General features: G+C 39.9%; 1 protein-coding gene across 7 annotated transcripts in view; it reads left to right on the top strand.

Annotated features, from left to right (window-relative positions):
- Positions 1-7,188: 7,188 nt before the first annotated feature.
- ltbp1 (latent transforming growth factor beta binding protein 1) overlaps positions 7,189-20,418 on the top strand; it is a 132,830-nt gene continuing 119,600 nt past the window's right edge. For 3 of the 7 annotated variants that reach the window (XM_026190474.1, XM_026190476.1, XM_026190475.1), the window contains exons 1-2: positions 7,189-8,014; positions 17,247-17,317. In XM_026190474.1, the coding sequence (XP_026046259.1) occupies positions 7,671-8,014; positions 17,247-17,317 (415 nt within the window). In that variant the 5' untranslated portion in view covers positions 7,189-7,670. Of the gene's footprint in view, positions 8,015-17,246; positions 17,318-20,418 lie in introns of those variants that run through there. The other 4 variants (XM_026190477.1, XM_026190479.1, XM_026190478.1 and 1 more) reach the window with 2 other exon arrangements.

The following is a 20,418-nucleotide window of genomic DNA, read 5'->3' on the forward strand; positions in this document are numbered from 1 at the left end:
TTCTGATTAACACATTTACGCAACTAAATGGCTCTATATAAGAAAAAATATTTTGCAAATCCCTTTGTATCCTTTTTTTTTTTCCTGTCCCGTTTGGTTCTTTTGCCATCAGAATTATTGTCTAAAGGCAAAGAAAGATGCCCAACAGATTTACAGCCTTGCCGTATTGGTCTATTTGATTCACCTTTGCTTTTATTGTTTATTTTATTTTAGTTTCACTTGCTACACACGGGACAGACATGACTGGGGGAAAGAAAAGGGGGAAAGAAAGAGAGGTATAGGGAAAGAAAAACAGCGGGGAAGAGGAACGGTGGTAAAAACAAGCAAAAAAAAAAAGCAATATAATAAACAACATCATCGCGATGATCTATGTGAATATAAAAGTAAATACTAAATATTGTATATTATTGTGCAGCACGTAGAATTGACGGCGCACAGTGTGCTTTGAGGTAGGAGCCAAAAAGGGTGTAGTTTGTGTCTGTGAGCACCTGTGTGTACACCTGTGAGCATGGACACGCTTGTTTTTAAAAGGTTCCTACATGTATCTGCTAGAGTTGTGGGGAGCCATAGCCCCGTCCTCCAGGGCATGAATGCTCAGATGAAGGAGATCCAGGCTCCAGCATTTGCTTTAATTTGCTGAATGTTTGTTTTGCCAGCAACAGGAGGCTTACACAAACAAAGCCGGGATAGTAAGTGCAGCAATGTTAATTTGACAATAGCAAATGATAGCAAATAAAAAGACAGAGAGAATAATGTGCATAATGTGCAAAAAGTCAGCACTTCTGGACAAGTGGAGAGTATTACAACTGCTCATCCACTTTGTCACAGGCTAAAAGGTTGATATATAAACACAACAATTTGTCATGTGTCAGCAGTATCCCCATAAGGCATATAACAGCCCTACACACCAATGCATGATAGTTTAATCACAATATATTAAATTGTGATTAAATTACAATATATTTATAATTTAATCACATTAGCTCAACAGTGTCACCAAAATAAGCCACATACTTGAGATAACCTGCTCAGCATCACATAAATCACATTTTCAACAAAGGTTAGCGGGAAGACACAGTTAACTTGATTGATTGTAAACCTATGTTTTAATTAAAAGGTTGTAATATTGATGGTTGTTAACTTCAGTTATCCAACCAGTCAACCTGGTTGGATAACTGATGAATGAAGAAACACACTGTCCATTTACTTTTTAAGCAAAAAAATTAAAGGGACAATTTGAAAACATATCAGATCTCACGAATGTTGGGGGGCATATTTTTGATGGAAATAAAAATGGTCAGCCTACAGAGAGCCAAATTCAAAGACTTCTTGAAACCCAAAGTAAAAATTTTTTGTTTTACACTAGTCCTTTGTCTAGAAATTTCATTGCAGCCACTCATAATGGTACTGAGCAGTTTGTATGGCCCCCACACATTTGTATGCATGACTGACAACATCAGGGCATTGGCCTAATGAGACAACGAATGGTTGTGTCATTACATGGTTCTCCTCCCACATTTAGACTCAGACATCAGTGAACTCCTGAGCAATTGGAGGTGCAGCCTGGTGGTGTCGGATAGACCAAATATTAACATCCCAGAGGTGTTCTATTGGATTTATAACAGGCAAGTGTGGAGGTCGGTCAATTCCTTAATTCCTTTAAAAGCATGCATGCTGTTTGTTTTTTTGAGGAGTGCACATCCTTTGCAGATATATCCTCAACATCATTTTTCCATTGAACTAATTTAAAATAGGCGACCTTCTGAAAGGTTTTGATGGCAGGGGTAGAGGTGAGGGATGTGGGACATGCTGGGAAGTACATCAGTTGTTCTTCCTGGCATTCCTCTTTGTATTTGGTGGAAAATGCGCGTGAACATGTTGACAACAATTATTTAACAATTTGCTTTTTTGGCAAGCTCTTACAGAGTAGTTCGTAAGCAGAGTGGCATTATAAATTATGCACAATCAAACAAAAGTGGTATTCAAAAGAGGAGGGAGCATGTATATATCGCCAGGAATTTGCACCAGAGAACTGTTGTTAATGTCTTTGTTGAGCAGGAGGCCCAAAAGACCAAGTTTTGATGGGTGAGTAGTTTGTGGGGTTTTTTGTAAAGTGTTGAAACATCGTTAACATTTATGTGAAAATGTGCTCTCTCACTCTAATATGCATGTGTGATATATCTATTTTCTGGTCAACTGGAAACAATTGTGGTTTTAGAAATTCTGTAAATGAGTGTGCTTGTTTGGTATGCTGACCCTGTCTGGTCAGTCTGCTAGGACATGTGCTTGATGGGCTGTTTGTTCCATTCTTATACACATTGCAGTTGTCTTTATGTTTAGCAAGGCTAAATACACATTGGGTTTATGGCAGCCTAACTATAGTACATGTACTACAGTGGTGTGGCTGTAGCTCAGGAGGTAGCGCAGGTCACCTACTGATCGGAAGGTTGGTGGCTCCTCCAGTCTGCATGGGCTGACTTCGATACCAAGTTGCTCTACGATGCATCCATCAGAGTGTGAATGTTGTTAGAAAAGCACTCAGTTTAGAGTCAGTGAATGTGGCATGTTGTATAGAGCGCTTTGAGTGCTGCGGGAGAGTAGAAAAGCACTATATAAGAATCAGTCCATCGTTGTGAGGCCGTAAGAGATAAGTTAAAATGAACCTGTTACTGCATGTGTTTCCATGGTGATAATAATCAAAAATGACCTCCCCACCTCCACTCAACAGACATCTGGATGAAGTTGAATGGTTGTCCTTGCATCCCTTCCTCAGATCTTTCTGTCACATCCTTGTGAGAAGGAACTAAGAAAACAGTATTTGGATGAAAAAGATCTGAAAACACTGCATCACCATCATCTATGATTATCATGAAATCATGGCTATAACTCATCACTCAAACCTTTTCCACTGGTTTCGGCAAACAACTTCTACAGTATGGCCTCCACCCTCTTTCTCAAACATGTGTTTCTGGGTTCTGTTGAGTATCACCTTTCAGTGTTGTGGAAAATCTTTTGGTAAAATGTGTGAAACTTTCTCATGCCACCAAAGCAAGCAGAAGACGTCTGCAATCAAATGTAGCAATAGATGAAAGAAATCAGCCTTGCTATAATTTTTGTGGAATCAGTTAATAATGAAATCATGTTACACCCACAACTTTGTGTGTCCACTGGCGTGATGTGGTGGAAAATGGTGCACTTAAGGGAGTGGTTGTGGGGATTTGTGCACATGAAATAAATTAATTCCCCCTTGTGCCTTCAAGGGGAATATATTCTTCTAGCTTTGGGTTAAATATTTTAATTCCTGGAATCTACCAAAGTATATCGGGCCTTGGTGCAGCCCCTCAGTTCATTTACTGTCTGAAATCCTTTCATAGCCTCAGAGTGCTGAGTTTGGGGCGGAAGCCTCAGTGCATCGCACTGGCTGTCAACAAGAAATCCTTGCAGTGGCTGGAAAATCAGGAAGGCTAGCTCTGTGGTTGGCATGAAGCTGGACACTCTGGTGACAGTGGCAGAGAAAAGGACACTAAAAAAACTGCTGGACATTATGGACAATGCCAGGCATCCTCTGCACACGGCCATTAACAACCAGAAGAGTCTGTTCAGTGACAGGTTGCTTCTCCCCAAGACAAGAACTAACAGACTTAAAAACTCCTTTGTCCCACACGCCATCAGACTGTTTAACTCCTCTCTGGAGGGGAGAGGGAGGGGAAACAGGAGGACAAAGGAGGGGGGAACAACTAAGCTGTAGTGCCTCTTCACCTCACTGTGCAATACCTTTGTAAATAGTCAACGGTGCAATAGACCTCAATACTTGAAATGTGCAATTCACTTGTATTTTTATTTTTTATTCCTATTTATTCTATTTATCCCCTTCGTATATTTTATTTATATTTGTCTCTGTATTTATATGTGTGTGTGTGTGTGTGTGTGTGTGTGTATATATATATATATATATATATATAACATTCTGTAACTGTAACTTCGGTCGTTGCTGTGCTTTTTTGGAAACTGAATTTCCCAGAGGAACCCACCCGAGGGATTAATAAAGTTCTCTTATCTTATCTTATCTTATCTTATCTTATCTTATCTTATCTTATCTTATCTTATCTTATCTTATCTTATCTTATCTTATCTTAAAAGGCCAGCTTAAAGACAGCACAGAGATTTTTATTGTAGCAGGAATATAGAAAACTTGTCCAATTATATGTGTCAGGTCTTTCTGAACAACATGTTATTATCCAGTAAGCATGTTAGTGAGTTCTGGCACTAGAGTGCTAAAAACAAGCTAGCATGGTCACAAAACTGATTAACAACGCCTCTGCTACTTAACGGACCAGTTTAATATCACAGAAGTTTACACAATTACAACGTTTCCCTTTCATTTTTTGACCAGTGTATATTATTACTGTTGTGACAGACAAAATGCATTTTCATTTGGGGGATGCTTTTCTGCCCCAACGTGATGCTCAGTTGTTTCTGCATCATATGTTATGGTTGGGATCATTTATTGTAACAGTCAGACAGAAATGCCATCATGGAGACAAACTGGGGGAAATAAATGCTGTCACTTTCATCCAGCATTCTGTGGAAAAGAGATCATCCCCACAACATTGTTAAGGACAATATTTATCTTGACAGAATGAATACAAATTATGCCAGGTTAAATATAAGCTGACTAATGCAGCTGTTAGTATAAAAAGAGACTGCTCGATAAGCAAGTCTTTTTTTTTGTTCAAACACACACATACTTTCTGACTCAAAGATCACAGTAGGTGGACTGAATCCAGATATGATCTACTACATGTGCATAGAAGGAGTTGATAACAACATTTGGAATATATCTGAATTTACAGCATTACACCTGTCAGACAGCTATGTGCATGGAATTTCTCCAAACCAGATGTGTGTCTGCTGATGTTCACTTTTCTCTTTATGGAACGTGTCCATTACCTTGATCCACAGCAGAGCACATGTGTTTTGTTAGGTCTGGTGCAACTGTCTGAGTCTTTCTACATTTTTTCATGAAGCTAATGTCTGCAGGTGATGTCACACAGCTTTTACAGATGCAAAGTATAGAACAAGTCACACACCATACAAGGCTTAGGTACACTTTAGGACGTTACCTAAGAAAGCAGATACTGGGAAAATGATTAAAGTCTTCAACCAGTCAGGAATTGACATGCATTTAATGTTTTATATTTGCATGGATGGTTGGATGGATGGATATATTTGCATGGAAATGAGTAGATTTGACAATAATGCCTCCCATAGACAAAAAGACCATAAACAGTCAGACACCCTCTCACATAAAAAAAAGTGTGTCATAAATCGTGTTTTTAGTCAAATGATTTGAAGACTAGGCTCTTGAAAGGCTACAACTAGTTTTAGCCTTTCAAGGCTAAAACGTTAGATGGATAATGTTTTTTTGTGATGCTCCTGGTGGAAATTTACAAGAACAAAAAGATTTGAACAATGGAGAAGCAAGGGAAGCTTTTGGCTACAGATGTGTAGTGTGTACAGAGCCTTGTTCTAAAAGACCACCTGAAGTAAAAAGAGAAGACACTGAAAATGTGGAAACGACACTGGACACAACACTGGGTGGGGCAACAGAAAGAGAGGCCACCTACTGGTGGCTGACAATGTTGACTTGACTATATTTTTCATGACCTGTAACAAAAAAGTTTCTTTTATGTGTCATAAATAGCAATACACAGTAACTATGACTGACATGACATATTCAAGTCTACATTAACAAATTCAGAATTAAACTTTACAGCCAGACAACAGTATTTTTTATTGCCAAAATTGTTGTTGCAGGATGTGAAGAAGCATTAAGCTTGAATAAATGTACAAAAATTGTGAGGATTGCTTATATTTCTAAGATAGGAACAGACCAGTACACAGAGGTTCCCGACAGCCAGGGCTAAGCTTGGTTGTAGCCTCAATATTCGTCTTTAGGAATCTGCTTTCCAACAACAAAAAAAGCTCTGGTTCTAGAACCAGGCTATCACGTGGATCACATTTTCCATGTATTTTATCCCCGCATTAAAAGCTGCACAGGAACAAAGAAACAAGAAGATATCCTTTGTGCTGTTTTCCTGTGAGTTCTTCTTGGAAATATTTTCCTCAGTCCAGCAGTCCATTATGAGTCTCAAAGGTTTGATGTCTGAGGTTCACGTTAGGGAATCAACTAATGATTCACAGTTAAAAATCACGCATCAAACACCAAAGTTTGGAATGTGCCTCCACAGGAGATTTGATTTGGTTTATGTTAGTAATGAAAGTGTTGTTTTTTGTTTTTTAACCATTAGTGAGGTGAGTGTTAGTCTGCACATCAGCTGCATATGTTTTACAGACACTGCTTTTACATTTTATTTTTATTATTTAACCTTTATTTAACCAGGAATGTCCCGTTGAGATCAAAGACCTCTTTTTCAAGGGAGTCCTGGCCAAGAGGCAGCACATTTCAAGACAAATACATACGAACAAACAAAGTTAAAATTACACAAAACAATTACACATTATTGAGGCAGCCTGTAGGCTGTATACATAAGCCAGTATACAAGTGAAGTAAACCAAATACAATTTGTTGTGGGACTGCACCACAAAATTGCAGTTTACATCTCCAAGTACACTAGGACCTAGTCTGCTGTATATATAGTATCAATATTAATTAAATGATAATTAATATTTAGACTGGTCAACCAATACAACATGTGTATCATTTAGTGTAGAGAGAGAAAAACTAGTAATGTTAGATATAATAATTATTGTATATGTTATTATATGTTCTATATATTATTCTTTAACCTACACAGTGTGTGTGTGTTGTTGGGGGGGAACACAGTGTGAAAGTAACAGCTTATTTGATCATGGACAGCACAAAGAGGGGATTTCCAAATCCAGATTTATCCAGACTACATTTTTTACGACTTGGTCATGGAGCTAATCAAGTGAGAAACACTGAAAGATATAAAAATATTTTAATAATTACTAATCTGGTCTCCATCAGTGCCACCTGCTGAGAGATGACTCAGTTAACATGTGTAATATTTGTTGAACACAGTCTGCTTATTTATTTTAGAGTTTAGTCATTTAAACTGGAAGTCATTATGTTCTTAGAGAGGCCTAACTGGAGAATGTGTGTGGGTGTTGAGGTGGGTCAGTCAGTGAGTCTGTGTGGGTGGGGGCTTCGGTTTGAGTCCCCTGACAAACTTGGGCCCGAGAAACTCGAAGCAAACGTTCTCGGGGTTGGCGTGTAGACTCCCCCCCTCCTGACGTCACGTCTGGAGGCAGGCTGCTCGCGCTGCTGACACCGTTCACCTCCAACGGAGGAACTTTTTGGAGTTCTCGGGCTCTCCTGGCTCAAGTCAAACAGGCTGAGAGAAACCCGCTGCAGCCCGCACAGCCTCGGCGCTACAGGCAGACAGAGGAGGGCGACGGGCTCGTCTACAGCCGAGGAACACTGCAACGTTACAATTTCTCTTTAATTTGTCAGGGCTAAGTTAGCTCATTCTGATGGTTGGAATTCCGTATCTACAAGAATATGTTGAGGAATACACACGTTTTTCTTACTCGTAAGAAGTGAGGAGGTTTTTTTTACAGAACAGAATCTGGACCCTTTTCCCCCCTTGCAAACTTTTATCTTTACTTCTTCATTGTGTGTGGATATGGCTCGGATATATTTGGGGTTTTTCCTTTCCTTTGGGATGTTTCTCTTCACGCTTTGTGTGTCACCGGAGCGGCAGCAGAGCCAGAGCGGCTTCAGGAGGCTGTACGTACTGCAGCCCGGGCCGGGGCCCGGGACGGCCGGAGCCAACGGCGGGGTGCGAGTCAGCTCCATCTCGAGTCTTCACGGCCTGTCGGGGCAACCGCACACGTATAATGTGGAGCTCACAGCCAACTTTGGCGGCCAGGTCCGGAGCCGCAGGATGGGGAAGCAAGCGGCGTCAGCCCCACAGCAGCCGGCAGTCCGGCAGGAACAGAGCCAGAAGCAGCTCCTGAAGCTGTCCGGGTAAGAGACTGGCACCGTGTCAAGAGGGAAACAGGGTTTGCTAGCGGGGAATGGATTTCATGACTTTTTGTAAACTTTTATGTTAAAGCAAATAGTTTAGAAAAGCAGAAAATCGAGACACCTATAGGTTATATTACAGCGCTATCTGAGTGGTATGCATAACTTTATTGTGCAATTGTGCATGAAGCGGCTCTCTCCTGCGCACAGGAGCACACCGCAATCATCAGGTGCTGACTTTTGTTTGACGCTATCAGGAGCTGACAGTGTGTATTTGAGTTTGGTTGCTCTCTTAATGCGCAGGTCAAACATCGTCTAACCCGCCTAATGGACCAAGTAGGCCAGTGATGATTGCCCAATAAAATTAGCTGGCTAACACACGACTCTTCAGACAGATAACAGTAACTGAGACTATTTCCAGAGTTAGAATGTGACTGAATCCGTGCTGCACTTTGTTACTCTAAGTGTAGGCCTGCGTTGTTGCAAAGGCTTAGTATCCTCTTGGAATATCCACACAGGTGTGTTTCTTCCAGTCATGCCTTGTTAGGCCTCTCCTCTTCAGGGTGAAGTTGACTGACCCTGGTCCTGTTAGTTTGCTTTACCCGCAACAGCAGACAAGTTGCACTTTCTCATCATTCTTATTGGCAGCGACCTCATATAATTTCTTTGTGACTCTTTAATCAAGGTTGTAAAGGTTGTTATTGAATAACAATACTAAATAAGAACAAGAGTTGTCTTAGCTACACTAGACCTACTCATTTGTATTAACTGTTTAATAGGTCACGATCAGTTTAAATGAATTTCAGGTAAGTTGTAGGACAGTATTTATCCACAGTAATTTGTATTTGGTGGTATGGCACTCTTCATTGACTTGCCTGCTATTACAGCTGAATATCTGGATTGCATCCAAGGAGAAGAGCATTAGCACAGAACAGAGCAGGCACCACTTACAACAGTGATGACACTGATTATGTCTGAACCAGCAGGAAATGGAAGAGGGGGTTGGAAAGTGGCTTGCACATTCAAAGCAACTATGGCCAGGCTAAAGCTGCCTAAATAGCATGCACTATGAGATTTACCAGTTGTAGAAGGGTATCAGCTGAGCAAACACTGAATGTGGACTCGCATAGAGATCTGAGATTGTGGCTGAGTTCGACTTCTCGGCCTGCCTGCACTAATGATGCAGTATTCCAACAGAATCACAAAGCAATTTTGTAGTAATTGTTTTTCAGTATAAAACTGACACAACTAAAGGTACAATGAACATACATGTTTGTATGGCGTTGAGCATGTGCTGCAAGAGCAGATTCAATGCTACTTGGGGTGGCTGTAGCTGAGGAGGTAGAGCAGGTTGGTGGTTTGATCCCAGGCTGCTCTGCAGGCCAAATATCCGTTGCTTTCTGATACATCCACTGGAGTGTAAATGTTAGATAGAAAGCATTTAAGCATAGAAAGAAGTGAATGTGTGACTAAGGCATGTAGTAAAGTGAGTGCTCAGGTAGACTAGAAAAGCCCAATACTGTATGAGAACCAGTCCATTTGCTGTATCTTAGTATTGACACTCCAAGTTTCTCTTACAAGTCTTTTCCTTCATGTGATGTTTTGATGGTGGTAGAGACATAGAGGCAATTTCTTAATTACTATTTGAAAACGGTAAATGAACTCGTTCTTATAAAGCACTTTTCTACTCTATATGAACATTCAAAGTGCTTTTCACAACTTGTACATTCATAGGTGACCTGCTACAGCCTCCATGAGGTTTCAGTGGGTTTGAGATCTGCTAACCATGAAGGCCAGAAGCCACAAGCTAGCAGTCTTATTATGAGCAAAAAATCAAAGCAGTTATTCAGAAATTTTTGGAGACCAGTGAAAAAGAGAAAAGGTCCTGATGTAAGTAATGGACATTTGTTTTGTGATATAAATCTGTTGTTCCTGGTATTGTTTTGTAAGGTTAACTATATGAGCTCATAGTGGATGTACAGTCACCTTCACAGGTAACTATTTGTAGCTCCTCCCAGTACCAGAGAAATAGATTTTCAGTTTTTTATTAGTGAGGGAAGATCCTGTGACCTTCTGCTGTTTAGGAGAAATAAAATGTAAAGTTGAATATTTTTTTAATGACAATTATATTTCATATTAATGAAAAGTTGTTTTTTGTTTGTATATGCCGTCAATTAGAGTTCTTAGAGAAAAACTCAGAATCTACAAAAATCACTATTCACACAGTCAGCAAAAAATTGGAAATTGGATTTGGTTAAAAGAAATACACTTGGTGGCTCTCTAGTAAACAGTCCTTCTAAGGGGATACCTATACAGGTACCTATAGGTACAGGAGGTGGCTGATGGCCACTACATGATGCCTACCTCTGTATCCACTCTTAGTGATGAGCTGGCTTAGTTCTATGCAGAACAGCAGTGGGCCATCAAGTCACCATCAAGTGTGTATATTCCAAGCTTGATGGTGACTTGTGTGCCTTGGAATCAGTGTTGTTTTCCACAGTTCCACTGAACACCTGATGAATGTTTTTAACACAAGCTCTCCAGGATCCACGAGCAGGGCGTTGAGTCGTAGGGTTTCTTGGAGCCAATTCAAATCAGGTGTTAAAGTTCTTCTGTATTGCTCTATCAACCAATTACTGGTGCTTTGACACACTGCAATTACTCCCATTGCCCTTCTGAGCTGTGCCCTGGTGTTGATCTGGAGTCTCTTTGTCGGATGTCTGCTATTGTGATGTTGACCACTTCTTGTTCTGGGAGGTTGCTGTGGTCTGCTCCTAGGTCCACCAAGCACTTTGTGTTGGTCGTGTGTAATGCCTTTCTCACAGATATTCTTCCAGTGTTGCTCAGTTTCAGTTCTAGTTGGGTCTGCCTTTTTGTACAACTTGTTGTGCCTCTTATTCATTCAGGACCCGTCTCTCATTTTGAGTCTCATCAGAATCTCGTGATTCTGGCTTCCAGGCTTCTTCTCCATGTTGGAGCGTTCTCATCATCCATTCTTGATTTTATACCCAGGTGCTTCTAAGATTACTGTCAGTGAAACCTGAGCGCTCACTTTCCGTGCTGTATTCATGTCTGCCAACATCTGTTCTGATTGGACTTTGCTAGTGAGCAAGGGGAGTTGTGCCCTTGGATGTGCTTCTCATAATACCTCATATTGTTGTCATTCTTTGTCCGGATAAAACTGTGGGTCTTTGTGGACTGGGTCTAATTAGTCTGTACCATGACTGATGGCCTTTTAATGCTTGACTCCTGGGGCTGATTTAGCATGAACAACAAAATGTTCATACATTTATGTAGACCCTGCCCATTTCTGTGTGGGGATTTTTAAGTAGTGCCATCTAAATGGGACCTGGATGTGGTCTGTATCTTATTTTCCAAAGGACAGTGTTCTTGTTATTCACCGAGTACCAGGATATTGTAGGGTCTTGACCTTAGAAAGCACTTTGAGGCCACTGTTATTGTGATTTGCTGTTATATAAATAACATTGAACTGATTTGAATTGAAATGAAATTGATCTCTAGAGTGTAGTACCAAATCTTAACATTTTTTACTACAACACACAAAATGAGTGACAAATTAACCTGTAAGAACATCCATCCAGTACAGGGTAGCAGGGGGTTGGAGTCTGTCCCGGCTGTCACTTGGTGAGAGTGACAGGATCCACAGTGGTGAAAGAAACAAATGTCCCTCTTTTGACGTTGAAGCTAGCAACAGGTTGCACTAAACATGGCTTTATTTTGGACAGGACAGTAGAACAGACGGGAAAGCAGGGAGGGAGTGCAAGGGAAACAACACACGGGAAGCCCAGGGCAAATTCAAGCCTGGGCCCCTGCAGTAGCCTTCCAGCAGCAGGTTTTTACAGGCTGTAAAAAGACAATTCATCCAGTCTTTCAGAAAACAGTTTGCAAGGGTATCACCACCAGTGTTGGTCAAGTTACTTGAAAAAAGTAATCAGTAACTAATTACTGATTACCGCCCCCAAAAATAATCCTGTTACTTTACTGATTACTTATTTTCAAAAGTAATTAATTACTTAGTTACTTTTTAAAAACAGGATTTACAACCTGAAGAGGTGATAAAGTGATAGATCTTTCAGCCCAATTCTACTTTTTCTGCATAATCCATCATACAAAATGTAATCAAATGGAAAAGTCTCTTTTTTTAACTTGTTTTATCAGTTTTAACCTTTTAACTTTATGCATCAAGCAAAAATTTAATTATAAGCAACATTCTCTGACTGGAAGAAATTTGTTTAACGTTTAAACCTATTTTCTGCACATTCCAGCACATAAAATATATTTTTGTGTGTGTTTACACTCACTCTTTCAAATAGATGCAAGTAAAACACAGCAGAAAATAAATAAAATCAAAGACTCAGTGGTCCTGTTGCTCTATTTTCACCTGTAAAGCAGGAGTAGGTAGGCGGAGGTTTACCCTGGTGCAGGTGTGCAGCGGTCAGTGGAAGAATCCGCGAGTTTCTCTGTGAGTTTCCCATCACGTCGTTGCGCACTCGGTGCTTGTTTGGAAGTTTAGGGTTTTTTTTCGCTGTAAAAAGAAGTTTTCTTCCCACACACGATGGACGCTAATGTTTTTGTCACTTTTTATGGAACCAAACTCAAAGTAAGGTCAGTACTTCCACGCTTTAAACGCTGCACGCTCATACTCTCTCCCGCACTCGATATGTGATCCATTGTTGATCTGCACACAGCTGTTGTCACAAACGTCGCACTCGCTTACGTCACTGTCGTGAGACATTCTCGCAAAAAAATCACGGTTTTAGTAACGCAGTAAGGCAGCGTTCCTACGGGAAAGTAACGGTAATCTAATTACCGTTTTTGCAATAGTAATCCCTTACTTTACTCGTTGCTTGAAAAAAGTAATTGGATTACAGTAACGCGGTAACGCTTTACAAGTAACGCGTTACTGCCCATCTCTGATCACCACTCTGTGAAAGATTGTAAGTGCAAACAACATAAAACTGAAAAGCATTTAGGGATTTCATGTCTTTTAGAGAAACTGAAGAAATCTTTATGTGCAAAGGACAAGAATGAAAATCAGCACTGGAGGATCTTTAGACAACAGGCAGAAAATTAGAGGTAACTGGAAGTTGCTATCAGTGTAAAATATCCATCTTCTATGGTGGTATTGATGGTTTGGGGGTCATTAGGACAGGTGCTGCCATCTGTACAGTGTCTCTTTCAGGGAAGGACTTTTAACAGGACACTGCCAAAACCACATTCTGCGTGCATTCCAGCAGCTTGGTGTGTGAACTGAACTTCAGGTAATCAGTAAAGTCAAACCACAGTTTGAAAAGCAGATCTGTGAATTAAACAACAAAACGTTGCACAAATACATGCAGAGTAAACTACAATGTTAAGCTTGCGTGTTTCCAGCCAAGCGTGAGTCATTAAAACTGCAGACCAGTGGCTGAAGAAGCTGATTTCAATCTGTTTGTTTGTTGGCTTAAACATGTCGAGTAGTTTAGTTGTGTCCTCAGGAATCTTTGGTTAGAATGAAAAGAGGGAAAGCGACCAGTACGGGAACACAAATCCACCAGTCTGTGTGTGGTCTCGCCGCCTGGCTTCAGCTGCTCACTCTGTGGCCTGGCAAAATGTTGGGATGTGTAATCAGTGAATAAAATTCAGCTGTGAATTTCTGTCACCCCTACCAAAAGGAAAAGAGTCTGAATTTTTACCAGAATACACAAGGCTGCAAGTGTGTGTCAAAGTACGAAGTGTCTCCATAACCTGATTTGGTTACAAAATAAGTCTGTAAGTGTGTTTCTGTTCCTGCAGTTATAATTTACAGCATGCTTTTCCTGGTGAACGCCTTGTTCCTGTGCTATACATGAGTGTGTGTTGATAGATTTGAAAACTGTTTTTGACTAAATTATGGGGAAGAATAGACTAATGCTTAAGCAGAGCTCTTTCAGAGCTGACTCATATGTTGGAGCTTCTTAAGAGCGCATGAAAACCCCTCCCCCATTCTCTGGGGTCAATTACTGCAAAGAGTGGTTATAGTTTTCACACACATTAGTCTGCAATCACTGACAATGTGATGCAAGGCAAAACAGCACTGGCAGTATGTGTGAATGGGTCGGGACTTTTCAGCTGAACTTAAAAACCCTCTGCTGTCCTCGATGGCTACGTCTCCCCCAGAGGAGGGAAAAGAGTGTGAAAAAAGAATAAGAGATCACAAACCTCCATCTCATCCTACCCCCGTGTCACACAGCCCTCTGTATGTCCTCCTCCACTACATCCTCTGAGATCTTCCTTTTTTCTCCTGCCTGGCACTTCCATATTCAAAATTCTTGTCCAGTATAACCAGTATACCCCTCATTCCAAACCATCTTAACCTTGCCTGTTTAACTTTGCTGAACCTGAGCTGTTCATCTGATGTACTTGTATCTAATCCTGTCGCTTCTACTCACTCACAAAGGAAATCATAACATCTTCAACTCTACCACCTCCAGCTTGGCCTCCTGTTGTTTTGTCAGTGCCACCAACTCCAAAACATACATAACAACTAGGGGTGGGGGAAAAAATCGATACTGTGTAGCATCGTGATATTTTGTTTGCTAATAATGTATCGATACAGGGACAGCAGAAATCGATATTTTGTTACAACAAAGGTTTTTGTGCTCCGACTTCAGAGCATGTCGATCCTTTTTCTGAGCAAGAATCCTGACACTGTCCAAATGTGTTTAACTTGTTTTTTGGCAGCAATAAACATGACAGTTTACTTATTTTAATTTAAGACATGTTTTATTTTAATTAAGTTTAAAACTTTTTTATTTAATGTAAAATTATATTTTGTTTTAATTTACTTTCAAATTCTTCAGTTGCTGAAGGGGCTGCATAGTTTTCATAAATTGCATAGTTCAGAATAGCTATAATTGTGCCAGATGGTTGCATTCAGTTAAGTTGGACTAGACTGTAATACAAACCGTTCAGTTTGTCAACAATAAAACTGACTGAAATGAGAGAAAGACTGAGTGTGAGACTTTGATATTAGATAAAATGAATATTGATAAAGTTTACCTTTATGTACAGAATCTGAATATCGCAAAATATTTTTAAAAATTGCAATAATATCGTATCGTGGGATGTATGGTGATTCCCACCTCTAATAACAACAGGTCTCATTACCATCTTGTAAATCTTCCTGTTCCCCTTTGCTGCTGTCCTTATGTCAAAAATCAGCTGAGACTCGTCTTGGCCCACTCCACCCTGCCTGCACTCTTTTAACCTCTGGGTAATTTAACTCATCTATCTTGACTATCTCTATTCCTTAAATGTTCATCTTTCCATCTGTCTTTAAAACTCTCTCTTTGGCATATACCTACCCTCCCAGTTCTCTTGTCTACTTTCTTCATCTCCCCACTTTTTTTCCTAATCATTTAATTTGGATACTTTCCTACACTTCTTCATTCCACTACCACCTCTTCTTATCCTCTTTTCTCTGTCCAGAGGATATATCGAACACCTTCTTGACAGTTTCCTTCAGCACTGAAGCTGCACTCTCCATGTCATCTGGTATCTCTTCCCTGGATACTAGAGACGAGTTATCAGTGAAGAGTTACCCCATGACTGTCACGGGAACTGCTCTTGCTCTGAAATCCCAGCGTCTCCTCCATGCCTCCTCTGGGATTCCCGCAGAACTGCTAACGCAGTCAGCTGGAAAAGACTCTCCATTGCAAAGGAGAAAACTAATGAATACACTTGCAAAATAAAAAAAGACATGTCGCCTTCACATAATACACAACAAGCAAATAAACCTCATCAGGTGTTTTATTGGTATTGACGTAATTGCGTGATTTTCAGTAAAAAAACAAAAAACAAAGATCGACACTGCACACTCATAGACTGGAGTGACCTCAGTGCAGATATTTTTTGGGCCCTTTCTGCCACGTCATCCCTGAGCAAACACACTATCTCACTCTCTCCCAACAAATTGTTGCATTGATGTCAACAGGTTCAAATACATTTTCCACAAATGACAGAAAGCGAGGTCAGGAAGTACAAATTATTTCCTAGTTGCAGGATAGTCGTCAGTTACAGCAAGATGATGTATGCAGTTAGTTAGCAGAGAGAGGGATGTAAACAGCCTAGAAGACTGACTGACTTTGGAAATGTTCCTTCACAGTAAAGAGATCAGAGTTGTGCCATTTGTTGGCCTCATTTCTTCTGTTCATAGAATTACTGTAGTCTGGTCCAAATATCTGAAAGTAGCAGTTAAGGTAGTGAAAACATCATTGTTAATTAATGCACTCAATTTGTTACTATGGCAGTTAGCTTGTGCAATCTTATTGTCCTGCTATGTCATATCGTCTGTGATGATAGAACAGAGATATGGTGTCTATCTCCTGTCTATCTCTGAGTTCCTATAAGTTTAAAGTCAGCATTAGTTATGACACGTACATTTAAAACGTTATAAAACACAAAAAACTTGAGTTTTTTTCTATGAAATTATTGCAGTTTTTTTCCTAAAATGTCTTTTTTATTTTTCTTTAAAACCCTAATAGCTTTAGGGTAAGGATTACTTATCGTCAGTCAAGGCTTGCACCTCAAAGGGTGAATAGTAATTCATCTGTGTATGAAATTACAGCTGTCAAATATATATGGCTCAGTGCAGTTTGATCCTGTTTTGAACAGACCCGTGTCTTACAAGCTTCTGCCATGTGTCTCAAACTCCTCAAGAGGTTAAGACTAACTTCATCACCTAACCACTCTCTTTGTTGATGATGTTTGTTGGAAACTCTAGCTGATCCAGCTCCTACAGTTTAACTTAACCAAGTCTGTGTGAATCTCTTTAAGATTCAAGTTCGCTTTTTAAGTGTAACAAACTTACCACAATAAACACTGTTTTACAGACAAATCTTGCCTTTCCAGTCATACTTAATGTCACGAGGCCAAACCACATCTCAAGCCCTCTGTGAGCATTCAAGTCTGGAAAACGTCTGCCTAACTATGATGGAACATGTGCATGAAGATCAAACTTTTAGGTGTTAAAAATTCAAATAAACATTAATATGTTCCATTTCTTTATTTAAAACCTACGCTGAAGAAATTTGAAGACGAAACCAGACTGCCAAATTACACACGTGTTTAGGTGCAAGAATGTAGAAAAAGAGGTGATGCTGGGATAGCATCAAGTTATGTGCCAGCATGTACGTTAACTGGCTTTCTATGGTTCTAGTTGTTTTATCTGCCTTTTCTTGTTTGGTGTTTGCAGGGTGAATGTCTGTGGAGGGCAGTGCTGTCACGGCTGGAGTAAATCTCAGGGATCACAGCGGTGCACGATGCGTAAGTTTGCACTGAACACCTTTCAGCACAACAGCACCTTTACATTAAAACTGCTACTCCAGGCTACGTAAGAGCACTAGATGCTGTGTTGCAACTGTCTCTCATTCTTCTTCTGGTTCGGCTCCTGCAGAAGTTCTAAAATCATTTTCTTTCACAAAAATGGGATACTTAACAAAGCAAAAACTGATGTTCTGTAATTGTGTAGATGGGCATTGTGTAGATGAACTACAGATGGGCAACATTTTAAAGCAAAGACAATATAAAGTGTGTTTTTCCTACGTATACTCAGAGTTATGAAAATATACCCGTTTGCAGTGTTAGAAAAAGTCACCAGAAAAGCTTCAGGGTATCTTGACATGGATTCTTTGATTAAATGGAGCTCTGGTGTAAAATAATACCATTATTCTAAAAGATATTCCCTCATTTGGTGCTTTTATGGTATAAACAATTGTGTGGTCGAGGAACGTGGCCAGGAAAGAAATCGAAACCACTGCCTGATGAGCAAGTACTTGGTGGTAGCGAGGAAGATCTCCCAGTTAACAGTGTGCCTTGTATTTTTTCCCATATCGCTAGCAGTCAGTTGCAGCAGCTCCCATTATTGTTTCCATCCATCCATGCATTGTTTTTCCTCTGCAATCCTCTCCATCTTTTATCTGCCGGCTTCTCGTTTAATTCTTTTCCCAAGGAGAACATGCGTCTCGTGAATGAGTCGTAGTGTCTGGATGTTTTACATTTTTAAATTGCTGTCTGCAGAGTCATGAGGAGGTTATTATTGTACCGTCCAACTGGGGAGAACATGAGTCAGAGTGAAAGAGAAACAGATTTGAAATGGACTGTGTCTCTTGGCTCAGAAACATTGTTCAGGCTGTTTTCTTATTTGGGTAACTCACTTGCTATTCAGGAAGTAAACAGCTTTTCTCCAGTGTTGTGCCCATCAGTTGTAGTTGGGAAAGAAGGTTGTTTTCTCTGTAGAGCATCGCCATGTGGTCCCGTTGAACGGCTCTCCCTGTGTTTGCCTCTGGCTTCTTTTAAGACATACTGTCAAAGCTTCTGCTTTTTGACAAAACAGACAACGTGTCTTTTGGCAGCAGTGGATTACCTATGAAGCTTTGACAACTCGTCATTTTTCAAAGTGCAATGCTACTGTTGTGGGGGGCTGTGGTCCCTAACCCTTTTCTTAACCCTGACCTTTAAGTGCCTACTACTATTTGTTAGTGCCTAAAACTAAAAAGCAAGTTAAAGCAAAATAAAAAATATATAAATAAATAGAAACTAATCAATAAGTGGGGAAAAAGCAAAACCAAGAGCATAACACAAAGGTCCAAGTGGGAGGCAAACCACACTCTCCTGGCTGATGAACTTGTGACTAATGCCACAATTTCCCCACAAACTTCCTAATACCAACCAACCTAAAACTATCTTTAGGCCTCTAAAATGGGAAAGTTCTTCTATCAGCAGCCAGCATTGCTGTGGTCCAGATGTTTAAAGAGCAGTTGTGCTTAATGGTGAGACGTAGGCAGCATGTGACAAATGGCCTTACGTGACATGCTGAGATGAGAATTTATGACAACCGCAATCAGGATTTTTTTTCTTAAGTATTTTTATTAATCTTTAGGCATGAAAAGATTAATAAAATACTTAAGAAAAAATCCTGATTGAGGTTATCATAATTCATGCATGAAAGGGTTAAATAACAATAATTACAATGAAACACGTCATACATCTATAGTAACATTAAACGACCAGCGGATGGCAGAGTATGGAGTGACATATGTAGTGGTTTATCTGCAAGTATACCATCAACACTGACACAAAGACAAGAAAACTGCCTTTGAATAGCTGTCCACTGTAGTGACCGCAATGTGAGAAAGGGTTAAATTGACTTTGCAGCTAGTGCCTCAAGTCTACAACACACGGACACCATTGATGAACACTAGTCGCCTGGTTTTGTTCTACTTTTTTTTTTTTTTTTTTTTTTTAACAGAACTCTGACGGCTCTTAAATGTTTTACGGTTGAAGTCTAATCTGACCTTTCAGTTCTGGATGTAACCAGTAGTTTGCACCTTGTTGTAAGCCTCTGTATTTCTGCTCATCTCGTGATCGTAGACTCCGGTACACGTGCCTCCTCATGAGCTTTCTTGACTTGGTTAAAAGTTTTTTGTTTTTTTTTTATAACCAGGGAAATAATTGTTCGTCATGCACTTCTGTCTTCTGTGTGTCTTCTTTCAGGCCTTTTGGTGTTGCTGAGCTAATCAATGCATTTATTCATTTTTTCCACAATGCACTAGATTGTTGACTTGGCCACTTCTAAAGTTTTTACTCTCTCTTATAGGTCTATTTGGGTTTTTCAGCCTCATGATGACATCTCTCACTAACATCTCTTTGAGTCTTTTATTTTAAATTGCATTAAAAAGTACAGTAAAAAGCTATAAAACAGCTATAAAATACAACACTTTGAATCAACTAATATTATTCCTGCTTTGTTTGTCATGAAACTGCTCCTTAGTCAGTTGTGCTGTTAATTTTGAACCAATGAAAATGGGCGATTGTTTATAAAAAATTGGTGTAATTCTTAAACAGTTCATGCAAAAATATTTTAAAACCCCTTGAATTAAAGCTGAAAGTCAAAGCCACAAGAATTACATCTTTGTCCTAAACATTGTGGAGGGTTCTGTACAAATGACGCTTGACAGCACAGAGAGATTAACTATAATGAGACAAAATGCTGGTGTAAATGTAGAAGAGAGTTGCTGTAAAGAGAACTTTGTATTGTCTGTATTGTTTTGTGGACTCTTGTTGGAAAACTTCTGCATTTAACTTCACAGCTGCCACACAAAACAAACCCAAGTTGGATGCAACACGTCCTGGTTGCCTGTGCCAGAGAGACTGATGCTAACCTTTGTTGATTGTGGATGTGGATCTACCCAAATCCATCTGCTTCCCCTTTGCTAATAAAAATGACTGAACCAGACCCATCCACAGTGTTTGGGCTGTTTGTGCCCAAACACTGTTACAAACATAAAAAACAGATCAGATCTTAATGGGGAAGCAATCATGCTGGATATCTATACTGATACAGACTAAGTAATGTGAAAGGAGTG

This window comes from Astatotilapia calliptera, chromosome 13 (assembly GCF_900246225.1).
Source record: "Astatotilapia calliptera chromosome 13, fAstCal1.2, whole genome shotgun sequence".
NCBI classification, from domain to species: domain Eukaryota; kingdom Metazoa; phylum Chordata; class Actinopteri; order Cichliformes; family Cichlidae; genus Astatotilapia; species Astatotilapia calliptera.